Genomic DNA, 22,597 nt, shown 5'->3' with positions numbered 1-22,597 from the left:
ATGTTGCCCTGACAACGAAACTTTCCCTCTTAAGCTATCAAAAGCCGGTGCCTCTTTATTTTTAACATGAACACTGTAGAGAAAGCTATGAAGACTGGACATTTGTATAGAGAACACAACTCTTATTAATAAGAAATAAAGAAAATATAATTGTTGTATTTTAAACTTATTGCTCAAGACAATTAACCTATGCCTATTACTTAAGCTATTGAATGCAGCCTACACGAGAGAGGAGGGACACATTACATGCAGGAACCCAACGAACCCTAACATGAGACAGGACTTACGTGATTATCTCTCCAAAGAACTCACTAGATTTCTGAAATAGAGCTAAAGATTCTGGAAGAGTCACAGTCCATTTGAATAAACTTTTGCTGGTGCATTCCTGTCTGTTAAGGATGCAGGCTTTTTGTTTGGAAGAGTTCTGTACTGGTAACAGGTCTCACACCGAAGTACGTGTTGTATCAACAACAGTGCCTGGATCATCTGTTTTGCTTGTGGAAGCTCTGTAAAGCTTCCCTACAAGGCTGGCCAGCTCAGAGATACCAGCAATCCTTTCCAGCATATACCAAAACCATAATTTGACAGTGGGTTGAACCGTGTGTGACAGGTAATCCAGACAGGGAGCAACGTTTTCAGAATCAAGCATGCAAATGAATTGTTCAGACTAGTGAAGAAATCAAACATGCACACATGCCCGCTACGATAATGAGCAAGAGCACAACACATACTCCAGAGATGTTCAGTACAACGAGGGGACCCCCAGGGGGCTGTGGAGGCAGGTGCCTGCCCTGCACCAGCTCAGTGCTGGAGCCCGACACCGTCAGCAAGGGAGTGCCAAAAGCTTTGCTACAACTTTACCTACAGTGTACATGCACTTACCCCTACACAGTAACCTACTAATTCTCAAGCTGGTCTGGTATTATATCATTTCTATTAACAGGCAAGGGTTTAATCTCACATGATAAGGTTTTCTTTTCAGCTCAGCCTGCTTAGAGAAACTTCACCAGCTCCATCACCCCCCAAAGGAAAGGGGAAAATAAGGCAATTAACCTCCTAGGACAACCACTGTTCATGTTCCTGAACAACAAAAGAAACTCCAAAGCTGTATCATCAAGTATAGTCAATGCCAAGAAAGCCTCAAGGATAACAGATGACAGACAATCACAAGAAAATCTAACAATGACTTTCAGCTGTAACCAACTACTTCAACTGATTCAATTATGTGGAAATGGTGGGATGCAGAAAATTAAGAGCTGGTTAAACAGAACTTGATTAAGCAGAGTTATAGCAACCAGCAATCACCTGAAAGACAGACAAACCACAGAGGAAGAAAAATTCCTATTTAGCGTAACAGGACCAGGCAAATATAAGAACAAGAGCCTGAAATTCAGACTAAACACTAATAAAAAGTTCTCCTTTAGCCTGGGAAAAGAAAGATTGGGAGTCTTGTCTCTTAAGGCATTTAGAACTAAACCAAAAACCCAGTAGTAAAGACAAAAGGGGAATAATCTACACTGACAAAAGAATGAGTATGACAGTGCCCACCTGTGGGTATGGCTTACTGTTCACCTTAACTGCTCATCTACTTCTTCTGACGCAGCACTGAACAAACACAGCACATGCCTGAAGCTGCTCAACATCTGCTTTCTTGTTGGCCTAACAAAGATGGAAAAACTCCTTCAGAGTTCTTTATTGTTAAGAGTCCTCATTAGGGCATGCCACAATACATTACTATGTTTTTTATAGGACTTGTGGTGGGTGCACGCATGCCTCACCACCTTCAGCCAGCAACTGTGGCAGTAATCCCTCCTTAAGCCTTTCATTTTTATGCTCTTCTAGATGTAAATCTCCATTTTCTTTAGACCTACTATAACAGAAAAAGCAAAAAGAAAGAAACGCAAGTCTGACTGATGCATGGCAAGTTTTGTAGAATAAGCATATGCAGGAAAATATTGTGATTTCTGCAGTTTTTTTCTGCCCTAGGAGCATTATATGAAATTACAACCACCTACTGCTGACACTGGTGTTTGTCCTAAAAATCCATACATAAATATAGGTCTACTCATTTTACATGGCCACCCATTTACCTCTCATCCCTAAAGGCTTTCTGCTTTATTTTACTAGGAGTGGAAAATGCTTCTTCAACATTCATTAATAAGTATTTTAAGATGGTTAGAACAAACAAAAACCAAAACACCCCAGTATGCATAAACACATGCTCCAGCAGAATTTATTAGAATGAAAGCACAAGGCAGAATCACCTCACACAAACTATTTTTTTTCTGCGCTGATTTCTTCATAGGAAAACTTGGCATTGAGCTTACATTCCACTGCCTGTCCCCCCAACCCTGACACTGGGGGAGGAAAGAGGCCAAGACAAAGTAACACATGAAGGCAGAGATGTTTGCTTTCCTTTCTCACGTGGATGAGGGCAGGCTGGTTCGAGGGCTCCTTCCAGTTTCTCCTCCTTTTGCACTTCCAGCTCAGGGATTTATTTTGTGCACTGAATGGTGTATATGGGGACTTACATGCGTATGTTAATAGATCCAAAGAAACAAAAGCATGGAGTCACATTTCCAAACACTATTAGCCTAACGGTCTAGGCATGGACTCTCACACAGCTTGCATGCAGCGGCAGCCAAACTCTACACTCGGTTGCATTCATACAACCCCACCCAAAGCAGCATAACTGAGAAACTGGCCCATTGGAGTAAACTTGACGTTCTTGGCCTTGAGCTGTAAGAGCTGCCCAGAATATTTGTACATGAGGAAACACTACCCTATCTATGTTTTAAGACCAGTTCTGTGCTGAATATTCATCACACAACCATCGTTCTAGGACTCTGACAGATTATTCATGTGACGCTACAGAGGTATAGCTACATGGCAAAGCGCAAATCCAGCAACTTTCATTTCCCTGTGCTCCAAGCAAATGCAAGCCCCTGTGCACCCTCACGAACAAATGACCCAGTCAGCAGAGCCCCGAGTCATGCTAATGGTATAGGGCCCATACCGATATAACCTGCTTATGAGCCCTTATGAGCAGTCACAGCTTCTGCTTAGCTGCATCCATCCACTCAAGTGCTGGCACATCGGTTTTATCTGTGTACAAGATGAGACAGACACAAAACCCATGTGTCCCAGAGACACTCTGCTCTGAGATTCTCAAATTCTAACACTGTTTCCTGTTCCCAGGGCTCAGAACCTGGCATGGGGGGCAAGGAGGAGGAAGAGCCAAACTCGTAGCAGAACTTTGGAGCCAGCTTCCTCACTAAATATCATTCTGGCTTCATGATAATGCCTCCCACCACAAGAGTCTGGCTGCAAAGAATACCGTCTCTCCAAAGCCCAAGAGCTTTACCCAGGATTTTTGCGATTCTATCTGTCATTCTGGGTGACTGGTGAAACTGCTTGAACCCTCAAGATACTGCAGTGCTGCTAGAAAAGTCAGGACACTGGCTGAACTCAACAGGGAGGTGAATAGAGATGGATAAAATTTACAGAGTAACTCTACCACAGACATGCACCGGTACCTGTTGCTGAAGTGTGGGATATGTGCTACACTAATTATACCTCTCTTCACTTGCCACTTCAGACAGCTTTCGGTAGCAGCAGAATGCAGAGCTGACAAACACCCTGCAGCCCAACAGCTCAGGCTCCCATTTATCTGAGCAAGCAAAGAGGCTGCGGCGCTGCCTAGGCAGGTACCACATTTCATATTCCAGGTTGGCAATGGTCTTTCATTTCAGATAAAACACAGATGTATTTGAAATTCTCTTTCCCCAGTTCTACAACTATTTGGAAGAAAGAAAATTATTCTCCTTCATTTGTTGTTACCTTGGTTTTAAGGAAAAAAAATGTATGAAAGACAAAAATCAGCCAAAAAATCCCAAAGGGCATTTTCAGAATACAGCAATGGCAAAATACACGAAGTGTTGGTTTCCCTCACTTTAGTTTTTACTTCAGCTATTTCAGTAAATTCTTTCTCAATGGCTTATTGATTGCAAGTTTGATTATTCTCTTGAATTCTAACAGCCATAGACTCGATTTTACAATATCAATGGGAATGCATAAAAGCCACACACTCTGCAGGATAAATGAATTAGTACGGTACCGTTATCTATTTACCAGCCAACAGCTGCACTCTCACACACTTGCACTGCAGGTGGCCAGCAGCATTTAAAGCAGAAGAAAGCTTCATTTCTCTGCCTGTAATCATACTTCACAATCTAAACCACACATATTATTTAAATAATCTTTCAAAGAATGCTATGGAGAAGAGAGGAAAAAAGCCGCTGGATAATTACACCTATGTCTGTGTTTAATATGAAAACACAAGTTTCATAGCATTAAGAGACGTTTCCTGCCAGCACTGGTGACACCCTGGAGCTCAAGCTAGTGCAGCCTGCAGCCGCCGTAGGTGGCACTCTCACACCGCCTCCTGCCGTCTCTGGGGCTTTGTCCCCAAAGAACATCTGCAAAAGCACTGTTTCAACCATGGCTTATCTATAGCAAACACATTCATCACCCATTTTAAGGAAAGAGCAGCAGCAAAGATAGCTATCAGCACACAGCCTTCCCTGTTCCTAAGTGAGTAATCTGTATCTCTGTCCTCATCAAACACAACTGCTCGGCCCACTGGCCTCTCAGCTCAGGTGGTCCATGAGTTATCTCACTTTTAAGTTTACTCAGAGCCATCACGGGCAACATTACAAATTGCTAAAAGCCTCATAAGGTGTAAGTTCAGCAGGAAAAACATTTTTGTGATCATGAAAAATAAGAGACTGAGTCATCATCAATGTGATAGTGAAAAATAAGACTACAGGCTTTTGTGACTACAGTTAACTGGTAGAAGTTCCTGATTCCATCAGGTACCAGTATGGCAACTGGTAACTTAGGTGGCTTTCTGCTACTTGGCCTACTTTTTTTTTTTTTCCTGGAAGACTAGCGTGAGCATAGGAAACCAAGAAAGCAGTGTGTAACTGTCTGTCCCTTTCCAGGGAACATGATAAAGCCGTCAGCTCATTTGAATTAACTTCCATTTGAAAAAAGGGTGGGTTTTTCACTTTATTGATGCACTCTTCCACACAGGATTTTTTTCAAAATCTACATCAAACAAGGAAAAACAAATGCTGAGAGGGCAGATTTAGGGCAATTTATCAAGGTCTAGGAAATAGCTTCCAGATGGATAGAGCTGTTTGGTGCTGGCTGGTGAGAAGGAAGCAAGGTATTGTTATTGAATTAGCATGAATCTCTGGTGGAGAACTGCATGGTAGATAGAGTGCTCCTTTCATATGGTTTGCATTTGGACCTGTCATATTTCATTTTTACTCAAAAACCTGTGGTAAAGACACACAGTTCTTTTTTGCTTATTAAATTTCCACCAATTCTCCCTGTGCTGTTATCCAGTCAGTATTTCTAAACTCTGCTCTAAGTGGCATGCTTGGGTCTGTTTGCTCTTTGCCATGCTTGGATGACAGCTTGGTGCTTACAAACTCACAAGTGGTTTTAGGTTTTACATTGACACAGTGAAATTAACTGAGAAAATGCGTGAGGGAGGAGAAAAGCTGGATGCTCTATGAGATGCATAAACTGAGTCACTTGAAGAGTTTATCACACCTTTCTAAGTAAAACCATGCATAGAGGTGTAATGCACACTAGAAAGTGATTGCTAGTATAACTAAAGGATTATTCTTGATTATTCTTGTTAATAAATCCCCCCTTTGTAAACATGTCTTCCAGCAGTATAAATGCATCTATACTAGTGCATTTGCTAATACAGAAATACTGTAAAACCCAAACAAATTAACAAAACCCAAAGAACCTAAAGGCAGAAAAAAAGATATGCTCATAACCAACAAATTTCTACTTTGAATAACCTGGATAGCTATTCCATGATACCTGCCTTATAGAGTAAGACATACACACGGAGTTGTGTATTTTTCTGCTAGTTTTGAAAGCATTTACTTTTCAAGTTATCTTAACAGCCCCTAGTACCATCTGAAGAATTTAATCTAGTCTGTTAAACATCAAATTAAAATGACTGTTCTTCTATTAACCTCAGAAGATAAACAGCCACAGTTTCCCTCTTTGCAAAGACAAATCAATTGTTACCAAGTACTCAGTTTCAGTTAAATGAATTTTTGACAATGTGTTCTTTTAAGATCCTAGAAAAGTTGCTGGTTGATATGCCAATGGTAGAAGGATTTTTAATGAGAGGAAATTTCCAATAGCTTATTTGATTACTTAGGAGAGTTTTGTTATTCTTGAGTACTAGGTGTGTGGGCACTGAGGTGAAATAGAAGAAATAAGCTCTACATCTTCCCTTTTCCAGTGTTTCAGGGATCTACAATTACTCTGTTACCATCTGGGATGTATCCTAGGCAAACAGAGAGGGGAAATGGTGATATTATCAGAACCAACATAATTCCTAAATCCTACCTGAAATGTAAGACATGGATAATTGTACTGACTTCCCACATGTATGTCTGGTTTTGCCCTTTTTTTTTTTTTTTTTTTTTTTTCCCCCCAGTAGCTCTTATTACTCTGTCTTTTATAAGCATCTGCTTCAACTGACCAAGACTCTGTAACAAATATCCAATGAGGCAAATAAAATCACAGTCTACAGGATGCAACCTACTTCTTTGGCTGTAACATCCGATCCCCCCCAGGCTATGAACAGATCATATGCCTCATTTATTACTTATACTTAATCCTTCAGCTACTGAGTATTGAGCTAGGTTTCCAGTTATATCAACTCTGAAAAAAAGCCTTGGTAGCCTTAAGCTCTCATGAGGCAGTGTTAACAATAGGAGTTATACATCATAACCGAAGAAACTGCATTACTCAATGACATGAGTTTCCAATTTTCAAATGTGTTATCAAGAAACTGACACTGCATGCTCACAATGCTTGGCATCTACAGGATTTCACATTTGCAGATCACTCCATGGACATGAGTGCTCAGAAGTTGGAGACAGCTGAGCTAGTGGTTGTGTTTGATCAGTGATCACCTTTCTGCTGATCAGTCTGTAAGATGTATGTAAACCAGCAGGTATCAACATTCTGGCACTAAATCGGCCCTTAACTCATCGAAACCGCCTCCTCTTTGGCTTGGCAGCCTATGAAACAGTTATCTTGTTGCTGGCAAAAGAAAATAAATTAAAAGGAAGATAAAATCAACTTGCCATTTTGTATGGATCTCTACATCACAGAATCAGAGAATGCCAAGGTTGGAAGTGACCTCTGGAGATCACCTAGTCCAACCACCCTGCTCAAAGCAAGGTCAACTAGAGCAAGTTGCTCAAAAAATCTGTATAGTCACAGCACAGAGAGAGAAAGAAATGCCTTTCCAACTGCACAGGATAAAATCTGTAGCAGGGCACAGCTGAAAGGTCACATACAACGTGCTTGAGTAAGGGATCTTTTGAGCTCCATTCCCTGTAAAATCGACTTCTCATGGTACAACAATTAAGAAAACAGAAGGGATGGGGAACGCTATTGCTTTTCATGTAGTTAATCTGTAGTCATACCTTGAAGCCAAAAGGGCAAGTACATTGATAAAACTCCACTGGATCATTGTTGCATGTCCCATTGTTCTTACACGGGTTGGAGAGGCAGGGGTTACACTTGGACATGACACTGATATCTACCAGCTCTGGAAAGGCAAAACACAGTTTATTAATAGAGACCTGGATTACAAAATTAATACTTCCCACACTCACACGTACATTTTTTCCTAATGCAGCATTCGTCCTGTATTGGCACAAACGCACATGCTGTGGGTGCGACTTTACACAACAGCATGGGATTCCCAGGGATCAGAGAAGTTTTAAGTACTTAAATCAAGTGCTAGGCAAGTCTGATGATGCTTATATTCTCCTGGACATGCAAACATCAGCTCTGAACAAACATGTTGGGAATCTCCAGAGAGTGGGCTTTCTGGATATATATATATGGCTTTCTGCAATTTTTCCTTCTCTCAGTGCTGGAAATTCTGCAATAGCAACCCCCAGGGAACTATAAAATGACATTTCTATGTTTCTATGGCTGGTAACAAGAATGAAAGTGCAGATGCAACAGGAGAAATAAAAAACATGCCTAAGAAAGATTTAGTCAGAGGCTTATGGGAATATTTAGGTGCAAAGTGTTCTACCATCCTTTATTTTAACAGAGTTCAAAACTTATTTTCTTCCTGTTCTGCCCAGAAAAATGACTATCAACATTCACCTATCTCAGGAAAATGCAACAAAGATAAATATGCAAAGATTTAAAGTAAATACGTGTTACCATATTTAAACTATTGAATAATCCATGTTTTTTAACAGAACTCTTCCAGAGAAATAGTGATATTTGTGGGCGAGCAGGAAAAAGAACACAGACCAAAGAATATTAAGTACATTTGGAGTACCAAGTCAATCAGTATTATATTGTTGAGATTTTACAGAAAGCTAACTTAGACAGTTATATTTACAGTTAGAGAAATGGGGATTTTGAAATGGCTACATTTTGCATATTAATGAGTCAACAGCTCTTACACGTAAAAAAATAAACCCTAACATTTTCAAAGGGCTTAAATTATATCAGGCAGTAAAGATCCTAATACAATTTTATTTCATTTTTAAGGAAATACATTTTAAAATAACTTAAAACAGGTCCTGTGCTAATCAGAAGTGGGCACACAGCTTCCATTATTGCATGATAAATTATGAGATGGAGTAAATTGTGAAACATCCTGAAAGTGAAGAAAAGAAACTTATACTTGATGTTAGAGAGAAGGTGGAGCTCTAGAAGGTTACCAAAACTAGGGATTAAAAAAATCCCTTTCAGTCAAGGATTTGCTTTGGATCATCCTGTACGAGATATAAACCTTCATTATTAACTCTGAATGTCTGAACAGCACCAACAGGGGGTAAGAATATGACAGAAATGGTTACCAAGGAGTCTTAGCTGTAAAGCACCTGTAATGTGAATGTTATACCCTTACCCTTTACTGATGGTGGTGTTATCAGGGCCACTGATTGCAGTGTGACATGCAATAAAGAGTGAAAAACACACAAGAAATACCAAATCCAAGAAATGAAATGAAAGACTGTTGTGGTTCTCTTCTATCTTTGCATTTATGTCTGTCTAAATGCCATGCATGTTTTTAACTTGGAGTTAGGACAGCAAGACAAAATAACATCTGAATTTCTGGCACTGACTGGGTGGAATGTGACATCTCTGGGCTACTTTTGTCTTGAAGGTAGAATACATGAAGAATATATGAAGGTAGCTCCTCAGAGAGCTCATGAGACAGGCAGCAGTGCTGCTTTTCTAGATTTAGAGGTCACTACGCCAGATTTTGTTCTATTATTTATTTATTCCATAATACTCACGTACATTTTCCATTTATTCTTATGGCGTAGATCAAAGCTAATCAATGTAGGAGCTAATAAGAACGGTGTTAGTTCCTAGCAGTTAAGTAGTTCATTAGTTTGCCCTTGTGGATTTGATTTATAAATCCATATAGCAAAATGCCCTCAGCCCAGCACATTCCTTTCCTCTACTGCATAACTAGGAGGACAATTTAATAAAAAGCAGAGCTGAGTGTGCATGACTTGCACATTACATACTTTTATTTTCTTGGCTCTGCTGAGACACAACTTTCTGCTCAGTCACAGGCTAAGAACATAATTTTAACAAAAATAAGTGAAACTCGACTCTGGTTTTTTATGTAAAAGTTACTGGAGGTCACAGAGGACATCTATGGACTACACTTATAGAAGGATGTCAAGGTACCAAGCCCAGCATGGGCTCACTTCTGCAGCAATGTCTCAGGCTTTCAGGGAGATGGGGGGTTCAGCCCACCCTGAGCTCCACACTAGCAGTACTTGAGCTAGGACTGAATCTACACAGGCAGAGTACAGACATACCCTTGGACACTCCGTGTCACCCCACAGACAGTCTCATTCTGCTGACAGGCACATGTCACAGCTACAGCTCAGCGGTGAGAGGGCAAACAGGTGCAGGACAAACCCAGGCTGCACCGTGCCCTGTCACAGCCATGCACATAGCTCCAGCCCAGGGGAAACCCGCACTTGAAATCATCATAAATCCTTTTGCTTTACCATAAAAAAGCATCACTGATACACAGACGTAACAGTACAAGGCACTGGATCTTAAAGATGCACATGGGAAAAGGATTCAGTTACACTACCAAATCATGCACTGTTTTTTCAAAATGTGGGTGTTCTGATGAGAAAAGGTGAATTTTTCTAGGGCCTGGAGCTTTTCGCAGTATACTGCCACTCATCCAGACCGTTAAAAGCTTCTGCTTGTCCAAAGGCCACCTCCAAATCAACACTTTTTTCTCCTTTCCTATTCAGATAAGGCAAGCCATGGAGACAGCTGGGATAGTAGAAAACCCACCACCAGCTTTCTAGTGGACCAAACTAATATTTACATAACAAACAATACAGCTGGTTTTAATAGTCTGGATCATAGGTTTACTTATCTCAAGCCTAAGAGTTGCTTGCTTAGTTTTGAGAAAAAGAATCACAGTTTCAGAATGAAGAAGTCATCTAGCTTCCCTTTTTGGATTAATTTTCCGACCCTGTTTAATATGTAAATGTGATTATTTTCTTTGTTTCACTTTGTGTGAACAAGTACATTATTCTGTATTTTTAGTATTTAGGGTATATTTGTACTTCACATTTGAGAGACTATTAGGAAGTCTGTAGTTTTGATAATTATAGAGTTCTGTTAGTTTTGAGACTGACATTTCAAAGTAATTAAATTATAAGGTTACAGTTATTAAAGATGTATTTGAAAAGACATAAAATTCAGCTCAGGCTTGGGAACCTCTGTTCTAAACACACCTCAACACCATCATTTGTTTGTTCAGCAGTTTAATCCCAGCCTCTATAAAATCATGCTGCCAAGCAGTACTGTAAATGTGCACGGCACTCTGAGACACATCAAAACAGGCTTTATGCCCTCATTTCCATTTCTAAGAGAGGCTACTGACCCACCTTTTCCACCTTAAATATAGCTCCATCATCACATATTTGCTGGTAACCTCAGTGAACCTCCAAAACTTTTTTTACAATGAGAACATACAGGTATATCCTAACCTACATTCAGTAATAAGCAACTTTATCCACAAAAAAGTGTGCTCCTTATCACTTGTCTAACTGCTCTCTAATGCAGCATACTTCTGTCATTGACTATGCTTCATCGTTAACAGCTGCACCTCAACCCCTTCCTGAAGGAATGTACACTGTATTCAGACATTAAACATTTTCCATAATGTACAGTTTCTGATACAGAGCTGATGAGGAGAGTTTGGAGATATTCAAATAAAACTGTACTTTTGGTAAATACTTGCTTTCCAGAAGAATTCTCAGTTTCTCAGTTTTCAAGTAAATGTACATAATAACTAGGGTGCTCTATATTTTCAAAATAACTCTTATTTTACCAGAGTTTTCTTGGGTAGGTAGACGGCCAAGACCAATTTATTTGCTCAAATAAGTTCTAAAAACATCCTATATGCTAACTTGCCATTACATAATCTGGTGCGAGCTACAGGAATACTAATGCTTTTGAGGTTTGCTGGTTTTCCTTCCAGTGGTGCAGTTAACTGCACTTTGTGGAAGAACACTTGAAAATGCAACTTGAATTGTCATCATCACATTGTAATGTGATGGTTCGGAGAATGAAATCCAAAGCCAAACCCAACTCCCTCCGCATACTCACTTTAAAACAAAACAGCTTTCAAGAATATGAGAATGAAGCACTGTATATGTGGCAAAGCAAGAGGACAGACCCAAGAGCCTCCCAGCTCGCTCCTACCTTTGCACTGGAAGTGGTGAGTTGGTGTTGTAAGCAGCAGCCTGTCCACCATGGTGTCCGGCCCGCTGCAGCGGGCTATCCCTGGCTCTTTGTACCCTGCCTTCACCCACTCGGAAAGCCAGCGGAGGTTGCAGTCACAGTGCAAAGGGTTGGTACCTAGAGCCCTAGTAGTGTAAAACAATTAACAGCAGTTATTTTGACTTGCAAGCAAGACAATATCCCTGATGTCATTCAGGCACATATTATTCTACGTTTTTACAAGAATGCTTTACTTGAAAATGTTGGAAAGATCTTCTGAGTATTTAGGAAGTTTTTTAGATTTATCTCCTCCACTTTTCCCACTCTTCTCCTTTCTTCCCATCATTAGTTAGGGAGGTTGTATAAATACCGAACAACCAATCACTTTTTCAAACAATAAATCACTTTTCCAAACAATTGTGCTTGAGCAATGTCACCGGACATATTGCTTTCTAAAAATTTATCACGCTGGTTTCTTTTATTTAAGTCTTTGGCCTTCAGGAGCATAATCTAACAGTGAATTGTGTAATTTAGTTTGGATCTGATGATCATGTTAATGCCTCCTCACCATGAAACATACACAGAGGATACCCCTAATTTTGAAACTGCAACCTGGTGTCTGAGCAGCTTGTTTATGGCTTTGAAAACACATTTGCTGGTTAACCCATCACTTGAGTTAGGTCATATGGTAGAATTAGATGCATTCACATAGTGTAATTATAATTCACAGAAATTTTCATTATTCAAGGAGATCTATCCAAAAGAAAACAAAACTTATTACCTTAAATTTAGGTGCTACCTTGGCTCATTTATACTATTTTTTCTGTTAAAGAAAGTGTCTTTACAGGCAATCAGCCAATTACAAAGTCCAGACTTCAGAAAACTCTGTTTTAAAATGATTTTTGACGGTGTGAAGAAATGCAGGTTGGAAGTCTAAATTTATTTTGCTGAAAGTAAATGTAAAGCTTTAGCTGTAAACCACCTGAATTGCCATGGGAAGAAAATTAACTAAATAAATATTAGCATACGGAAGAGATACTAAAGAAACCAGTAATTCAAATTTGGTTTTAGACTTTACTATTTCTGCATATGTTATAAACTATTTTAAGATGGCATTTTAAACTCAAGCTTCTTTCAAATAAAAACATATTAGACAGGATATTAAGATAGAAACCCCAGTAAATTTGTTGATAGATTTCTATTGGAGTGACTAATGAACCCACTGTGCCCTAGACAGATTCATAATGAGAGTTCATAGGTTCAAACCCTGTCTAGGGCTCATTCATCAAAATTAAATGTGTGGTACAGCACAGTATTAAAAAAAAGCCATCCATTCCTTCTGTAAATCCATTGCTTACAATGGAAAAAAACTACTGGGTTGACTTTTTGACCCTGTAACTGTGATCAACTGGCTCACTTGTCCAAGGTCAAACATAATCCAGCAGTGAAAGTTGGACCGAGAAATTAACTTTAGCGTTGAGTAACTACCATATATAAAAAGGGAGTGGGAGGACAATGGAAAGCTAGTAACCATGTTAATGAATTTTTGTAAACTACATTAGCTGCTGTATAGGCACTAGAAATGATTACCAATACCATTATTGTACAACTGCAGAAATTATCACATGTATCTTTCCGTTCTTTTGTTTGTGGTTTTGTTTTCGTTTTTTTCTTCATTTCTAGGAACTACAGTGAATTCTTGTGTTTTCATTCATGAGTTCTAACATACTGTCTCTACTTTTTTGCCCATTATAGCAAAGTATTTCCAGAAGGTAAAAATATCTTGTGCTGTAATAAAATACCACCACAAGCATTTTCAAAATGTTGTGCAGATATTTCAGTTCAGACCATTTTTTTTTTTTGAGGCAACTTAGAATAAAGTGAATTAAAATAACGCTAGCCATGATAATGTGGATAAACAGAGGAGGGGACAGCTTATTTTTATAGGTAACTAACATAAATCTGAGTAAAGATGAGATGATTTAACAGGATTAGGAATCTGAGCTGTTGATCGAAAATATATTTGACAGAAATACCTGTTGTGCCCAGCAATACTCTAGGGAGTCCCTGGAGGGCTGAGGAGTCAGTTTATGTGTGGGCAGTGTCTGGGAAACTGAGTCAGTTACAGAGTTGTGTGTAGCAGTGAACGGAGAGGGCAGCAAATTCAGGAACTGACTTGAGCAGTCTCGGTTCTACTCCAATGGATTTGGGGTTCTTTTGAAGTATTGATATATGTGATCCTTCAGTAGTGCTGTAACATTTTTATCATTGCCCTGGACTAAACGAGTTAGTAGAGTCATGGCTTAAATAGATGACTGTATGACGGAAGTAAATAAAGCAATACATAGTAAGCAAAACTAGTGTGTGTATACCACATACAAACCTTCCGCTGTCTTTAGTGAGGTATACGAGCTACACAGTTTGTCATCATAGTTACATTACAACAATCTGATGTTTACAATGCGAAGGAAATTTGGTGAACATTTTCTTGTAGGCTTTAAACAGTTATGGAAAAAGTGATTGAAGTAGCTAGATCTCAGTTTTGTTCTTCTTATTACAGACCAATTTAAAGCTATTGCAAAAGACTCAACTAAAATCAATAGTTTTGTCAATGCTACACAAATATTTCTTTGCCATTCTAGAGGTTAATTTGATACGCTCCCTCTTCCTCTCCCCCCCACCCCCTGCCAAACTCTACTGCTGCAGAAGGCTCAGGCTGATCATCCTGCTCAACACCTTGGTAGTATCGGCTTTCTCCAGACCTAATACCTATCCTACCCTTAGCCACACAGCTTGTAAATTTATCATAAAAGTTTGTTCTCCCATACATTAGAAGTTTGATAAGTAGCAAGCCTTGTATCATTTTCAAAATTATTCCAAGAGCATGCTTTCTCCTTGAAGATCTATATATCAGGAAGAGCTCAAAATGAATTTTTCATTATGTATGACTTTGTTTGAATAAGCATAGCTTTTTCTGGAATGTGAAGAGCAAAATCACTGTTGTTGCTAAAAGTTCCAGAATCCTCTCTAAGAAACTGGAAAGCACAATTGTACTGTAAAATTCAATTGTTCAACTGTGCAAATTACACCCCAGACAGGTCTTATTTATTTTATGGATCCTATTTATTACTGTTCATTTGAGCTTTGTGTATTTTACATTTCTGGCAGCACATATATCTAAACAGATAGACTGCAGTGATTGTATTGGGCCAAAGGGGTTTTTATCACTCCCTAAGGTGAACAGTTTACCCAGGAAAATTGTATCTGCACTTCATTTAAAGTAAACCCCGAGGAAAATCCAAACAAATGGGGCATGATATGTTTATCTCTTGAGTTCTAAAAATACCCTCAGAAGCCAGATTGCCAGTATGGAAGGTGCCACAGCACTTCCAAAAGGAGGTATGGGACTTCAGCTCAGTTAGACTTTTATTCCAAAACAACACACAAAATGACTATACTGGGAAAATGAAGAAGAAATAAATTTTGTGCAAAACGAATATTTTCTCTGACTTAGATACCAAGATGTAAGCTTGAAAGAGAGAAGGTTATTCCTCAGCTGAAGTTGAAATTGCCTAAGTCGCTCACATATGATTTCTGTCCCTACCCATCTGAGATATCTTTCTTTTTTATCGCCCAGACAGAAACGGGGACAGAAAGCTGTTACACAGAAATAAGCAGTCCAAGGACATATTTGCTGTCCAGAAAATATGTAAAATATGAACTGAACCTTGTGTTCAGGTAAGTATTCTGGAGGGCATGTGTAAGGTTGTAAAGAGAGAAAGTTAGGTATAAACCTTAGGTTAAATGCACACACATCTGTCTGTATGTCTCAATGTGTGTATACATCAACTCACATGCACAAGGGCAGCATCAGAGCAGAAAATATCCGTATCAGCTTGTGAAACTAGTCACTTCACAAAATGACCAAGACGCACAATCTTCTTATTACTTGAGGACAATAATCAAGAAACATGCTACACAAAATCACTTTTTCTTTACATTCATTGTCTAATAATGTGAAGTATCACACATTATCTCAGTGAAAAAACATTTTCTGTTCACTCTTTTGGCATCAAGTGTTTCACTTCAGGTTTATATTGTAACAACTGCAGTTATTTGTCTTCACAGTTCTTTCATCAACTTAATTGCATTTAAAAATATCCTGGATCTACACCAATACAACAATAATTTCCTGAAATGTCTGAAATGTGTAATAATTTTTGCAAATTATGGAATGAAGTATTAATGCTGTGAAATGACCAATTTCCATATGATTAAATATATATGTCTGAAGTAGTGATTCATCAACAAGTTCATATACTGACAACATTTCAGTATGCAAAACATATGACACTTATTAGGCAAAGAATTCACATTTGCTTAATATTTGCTTTTTGTGGGAGGTTTCCTGTCTCACTCTCAGACCATAACACACTCTGCATTTCACACAGACAATGCTGAAAAAAAGCCTCAAGCACAAAGTCCACAGAAGAGGAAACTGTCACAGTTGCTCATTTGGTTTTCCTTAAGAAAATATTTTGGTAACTAGTAACAACAGGTTCTAGTATTTTTTTATTTCCTTTGAAGAGATGCACTATGAATATCCAGAGCATAATATGGAAAGTGAGCAGGAAAACCAGAAAAGCCATACAAACTTAAATTTGTGATAATATTTACTGTCTTATAAATCTGAAGCCATCAATCAAACAGATGAGCTCAGACAGAAGTACTTACAGGTGGGACAGGGACACCAGGTCACTGAAAGAACCTTCAGGAACACTGGAAATATCATTTCCATGGAGTGTCCTAGAAGAAGAGAGAAGCACAGTATCATCAAACATCAAACCACAGCAGTTTATCTTCTTTCCACAAGTGAAAGAATTGGTGCTTAAGACAGACATTTAATTTTGCTTCTTTGGGAGTTTCTGCATGCTTCACAACTCATGAGCTTCCATGCTTTATTACTTCTACTTCTAGATGTTGGCATTTAAAATAATGATACAATCAGAATTGTTGGTGACTAATGTTTTAAATTAAAAAGGTGACATACTATTTATGCTGTTAAAAGTGTATTGATGACAAGCAGACTCGCACATATAGATGTATATTCCTTTATAGAATTCCATTAGCTGGAAACACAGAAAAAACAGAACAGGGAAAATAGGAACCGTGAAAGTTAAATTAAATATTGACTTTACAGAGATCCTAGGAGAGAACAAAGGTCCATGAGGGCATATATAGCTGCACTTTCACATTCTAGCTTCCCATTCAGTAGGAAATTCCCTTTACAGTAGGAAACACCTATTCGTGTGGTATTTTTAAAATCTGTTTCAGAAATACATTTATGCTACCAGGGAAAATGCTTGAAAATAGCTGGTATAGGGCATTATTCACCTGGCACAAAGAAACTAATGTTCTTCTAGCAGGGTTTTCAGGATCCTTGTGAAAGGGTTCTTCACTGTTTCCAGGACAATTTAAGCAGCCACTTTCTCTCTTCTCTAAGAAATACATTTATCTATTGTGTATTAGGTATGTGTTACATAGGCAAGCATAAATGGAAAGATTTTTCTTGCACCTTGTAGAGCACAATACTTGTATTCAAAGTGGCAGGCAGAAGAGTAAAAGATCATTATTTCTGATTACCTGTGGTTTTCATTGCAATTGCAACTGAAGGCCCTGCTACAAAGCAAGGCACCAGCACTAGAGGTTGTGACAGACAAATAGAGAGGAAGATCACTTCTTGCAGCACCAAGGCTATGATCAGACAGGAGAATATGCAGCAGCAAATGAGTGTGCGGGAGGGCACAGGATGCTACAGGTGACAACTGTATAAAAACTATCCAGAAAATGTACCAGAGAAGACACACCACTGTGTAAAGTTTTATTTCATAAATAAAATCAGCTATTCAGCTTCTGCATCCTCTGCCTCACTAGAAAATCATGTGGCAAAAAAAAGCACAGATAAAAATATTTATAGTTTATTCTAACTTTTCTTGTTTGCGTGTCACTGAATACTAGTTTGCTACTTCACATAGTAACAGACAGAAAGAATTTGTAAGAGCCAACAGGAGTTGATTCCACTGCATCTTACTAGCCGTTTCTTCAACAAAAGTTGGTAGAAAATGTGCAAAGGAAAAAGACATCAATATTTTAAAATTACATTTTCTTTTGCACTTCTCCCATGAGCTGGTTAAGTTATAGAAAACTGCTGTATTCTTTATATCCTCTTTCCCAGGTCCAGGAATTATTGTCAGTGCTCCAGATGTGGCAGAGGAGGGTGGAAAACAGAAACCTGCTGTGTGTCAGTTTTGTAGCAGCTCCTTCCCTCGAGTCATTTATTTTCCAATTTACCTGGTGATTTGCAGAACACAGCAATCACATCTTATTTTTCATTTCTGTGACTGTACAGATTCTCAAAATGGTGCACACTGAGTTTATTTAAAACAAACCAAACGTCTGGGGCCACAGAAATACACAACAGCTCCAGAGGAAAATGAAAGCATCTCTTTTTGCACCCTTTCTTCCCTAACACCACTATAAGCTTCACCAGGATCTACATGACGCCTTATAATTCCTAACAATTCTACCTTTACACACCCTTACACCAGCATACACACAGCAAGGAAAGCCTAACTTGCCAGGGGAAGATACACCTTTGTGCTGCCTCCTATGAGGCTGGCCCTACCGTGGGCTGTGAACTATCTGAGCATAAGCAATGTTACTACGATCACATTTCACAGCTGCTCACTGCAGCTGCAATTTCTATCTTATTGTACTGCAAAGTTTTTCTGCAGAGCATGAAATCACAAAAGCTACAGCAGAGTTATCCTGCTGGCATCTGTCTCCAGTTCCTGATGCCAGTATATTAAAAACTTCCTCTTCCAACATCCTGATTCTGAAATTTTCTTTTAATCATACCTAGATTTTGGCTATTAGTAATAATACTTGGCATATGTAAGGATGGATCTCCAAGCAATTAATCCAAACAGGAACAGGAAGGATATGAGCTCCCACACAGTAACTCCAGATAAAGCACTCACTAATTCTATACAGAATGACCAAATGACTGAGACATACCCCACAGCTATTAAATAAGTATTTTTGTTGGTATGAGGATGCAAGATCAGACCTGGTCAATAACTTGCCATCAAACGTTCCCTCCTTCAATGCAATGAGCATATTTAAATTAGCAGCCACTCATAATGACCTTAGATTCTGATCTTTTAAATTAATTAAAGACATGCAAGACTATTCTCTCTGAACTGACAGCAGAACTTGTATTTATCTTTATGTCATATCAGTTGTGTTTACACTTTGAAGAGATGCATTTCCTTTCTAGAAGTCTTGGAAACTTCTAAGAGAAGCTGGAGAATGAAAATGTCATTTGTTTGTAAGAAGGTAAAACCATCAAAAATAAAAAAGCATTTGGAATTAATGGCTTGACTACATATCTCAAACACTGAGGTATGTTTCCTGGACACAAATGCCTGCACCTTAATAAAAAAATCATGTCAGCAACATCATCACCCATGCAGCTAAAATGAAATGATGAATGCTAAAAAACTCAAAATCCATGACAATAAATAGTGGCAAGAGAATTCAACAGTGCAATAAAAATGTTTCTCCTCTTGGATCAACAACAGGAACACATTTTTATACCAACAATCCTTACAGGCAAATGGTCAAATAAAATCCTAAACATTTGGGCAGTTAAAGTACACACATTGATCATAGAATCATTTAGGTTGGAAAAGACCTTTGAGATCATCAAGTCCAGCCGTCAACCCAGGACTGCCAAGCCCATCACTAAACCATGTCCCTAAGTGCCACATACATGTCTTTTATAAACACTTCCAGAGATGGCTGTTCCACGACCTCTCTGAGCAGCCTGGTCCAGTGCCTGACCACCCTTTCCATGAAAAATTTGTTCCTAATATCCCATCTAAACCTCCCCTGGTGCAACTTGAGGCCGTTTCCTCTTGTCCTGTCACTTGTTACCTGGGCGCAGAGACCGACCCCCCTGCCTACAGCCCCTGTCAGGCAGCTGTGGGGAGCGATAAGGCCCCCCCGGAGCCTTCTCCAGACTAAACCCCCCCAGTTCCCCCCGCCGCCCCTCCCAGCACTTGTACCCCAGCCCCTTCCCCAGCCCCGTGCCCGGCTCTGGACATGCTCCAGCCCCTCCATGTCCCTCTGGCCGTGAGGGGCCCAAACCCGAACCCAGGGTTCGAGGGGCCAGCGGGATGTGACTCCATTCCCCACCGCTCTCCGGCCCGGCCGCCCAGCCAGCTTTGACCCCAGCGCAGAGCCCCCCGGGCAGCCATGAGCAGCCGGTGGCTGCAGGAGAGGCTGTGGGAGACGGTGTCAGAGGCTTCACTAAGGCCCAGGACACACCAGCCACAGCCTCTCCCTCGCCCACCAGGCCGGGCAGCTGCTCGTAGCAGGAGATTGGGTTTGTGTGTGATCTCCCTCGAAAGCGCAACTTCTAGGTATCTTCTTGTCTAAATGCTGTTAAACAGCAGAGATATGAATTTAACGTGACATGGGTCTCCTCTCAGAGCACAGAGTAACAAAACACTTGAATTCTTGGAACAAAAAAAAATTCTTCTACGTGTAATGTCACTAACTTTTTACTTCGTTTTCAGGTAAGGAAATGAATAAAACATACCCTTTTGGGCTGGGCTTTTTGGGTTGGTTTTTCTTTTACTAGCTGTTCCCAAGTCCAGCCTCCTAGCCTACTGTTTTATAACATTATGTTACTACAGATACAAAGGGGATGCTTTTTCAGTCAACAATGATCTACTCTGTAAAGGCAGAAATGTGGCTAAGAGCTTGGCTGAGCTTAGAGCCACCTCCCATCAAGCAAAAACACCTACAATGAACCCCCCAAAGGATGCCAAACCCTGCAGGAACCAATACAACCCAGGTGTCACAGGAAGACACCGTGTCACTGCTCAGTGCTCCTACGAATAGCACCTTTTACAGATTGACTGGGCAAATACAAGTAGTTGTTCTGCAACGAAAAAAAACAAAATCAAAACCCCACCAAAAAAAAAAAAAAAAAAAAAAAAGCCAAAGAATATTTCTGTCAGGTCAAATCAGTCCAGCATCCAACAATGAAAGTATATTGCACAACTTGGTTCCAAGGTTGTGCCTGAAGAGTATTAGTGTGAGTTTTATCATCACACATATGACTATGTCTGTGTGAGCTTTGAACTGTAGTAAATAGCAATCAGCTTTTAGTAAAACTAGACTATCTCATGTTAGTAGAACATTCTGTAGCTCATTTTAACTTTTTTTTTTCACAAACATAACACGGAAAATTTGTTTAGTGATCTAAGAAAGTATTTTTCTTTCTGGACTTTGCTTCTTAATTAAATCAGGACAAAATATCAGTAGTTACAATATCGTCACCAATAAAAATAATGTTAAAAATAATCAGTTCAGGCATACCAGAGAGTTCTAATATTTATAATTAATTTGTGTCAATCTCAGCTTTTTAACTTGTTTACATTTATCTTCTAAAAAAACCAAGCTTTGGACAAATAAACCCCCAAACCAAAAAAACCCCAACAAACCTACAATTTTTCACTGCAATAATTTTGGTGCAAAAAACTTCTGATATTGACTTTTGCTTATTAAAAAAAATCCTAAGGCTCTACATTGAAATTGCTCCCCAGCACACTTTGGCTGCCGTTATGAATAAGCCACGTGAAGACTGAGGATTAAAAGCCTGATTATGTAAACACTGATATATATTCAGGCGTAAACATAAACATGTTGACTGTGCAGTTTTCAGTTGGGCTTGTGCTGAAAAATGTAAGAGAGGGAGGACAGAACCAAGTATCTGTCAAGGATCAACTTCATCATACATCTATGATTATTCTGATTTTCAAATATGTATTTTATTTACTATAGAGGTAAAAAGTAAAGAAAACATAAGGAATTTGGCAGACACAAAAGCCTGTATGAGAAGGGTCTGCTACCTTCAAAGGCATGCACAGCCAAAGGTAATGAGACCTTTATATTCTTCCTATTTAGAAAAAACAAAACCCAACCCACAAGGAAATTGTTTTGCTGATGTTTTCTCTTTTAAACTCCCCAAAGAATATGGATAATAAATAACTGACAATAACAGATTGCACACTGTCACTTGGAAGCCATTTTCTCTCTGGAGAATTGATTTTTAATAACAACATAGATGACACGTGGCAAAAGTTGTAGCTGATACCAGAGTTTTGTGGGTCGTCATAAATCAAATCTATTTGGAGGCTTCCAAATGCATGAAGCAGAGGCAGAAATTCCCATTTAGGCTTCATGTCACTTGTGCTACTCTGTGCAAGACAGGAAAGGCTTCTCCCTTGAAGGAGAAAGTTTTTTTTTTTTTTTTATTTGATTAGCACATATTTTAAAAAGCCAAAAGATAATAGCTGTTATTAAAATACTGCTCTTTGTTTCTGTCTATACATGGCCTGTGAGAACAGAAGTGAGAAGACAAATTGTAGCTGTTGGAAAGAGTGAGGCATGGTATATCTACACTGCAATTCAGGGTAGAGAGTCCCAAACTAGCTTGAGTATCAGAAGCAGGCCAGAAGACAGCTCCATATGGAATAATTTAATTGGCCATGAAACAGAATATATTAATCCGTGGCAGAATTTCAGGACCCATGTAACAGCTCAAATGTGACCATCCTAGTGCACTAGAAATCACAGTCTCAAGCCAAACTTAGAACACCAAATTCAAATC

General features: G+C 39.2%; 1 protein-coding gene across 1 annotated transcript in view; it reads right to left on the bottom strand.

Annotated features, from left to right (window-relative positions):
* Nucleotides 1-22,597, bottom strand: part of SLIT3 (slit guidance ligand 3) — a 531,450-nt gene that overhangs the window by 71,324 nt on the left and 437,529 nt on the right. The window contains exons 25-27 of the mRNA XM_056349923.1: nucleotides 16,588-16,659; nucleotides 11,836-11,999; nucleotides 7,536-7,660 (exon numbers count right to left, since the gene is read on the bottom strand). Coding sequence (XP_056205898.1) covers nucleotides 7,536-7,660; nucleotides 11,836-11,999; nucleotides 16,588-16,659 — 361 coding nt within the window. The remainder of the gene's footprint in view (nucleotides 1-7,535; nucleotides 7,661-11,835; nucleotides 12,000-16,587; nucleotides 16,660-22,597) is intronic.

This window comes from Falco biarmicus, chromosome 8, assembly GCF_023638135.1.
Source record: "Falco biarmicus isolate bFalBia1 chromosome 8, bFalBia1.pri, whole genome shotgun sequence".
Taxonomy (NCBI): domain Eukaryota; kingdom Metazoa; phylum Chordata; class Aves; order Falconiformes; family Falconidae; genus Falco; species Falco biarmicus.
This window is presented reverse-complemented; position numbering and strand designations above follow the sequence as displayed.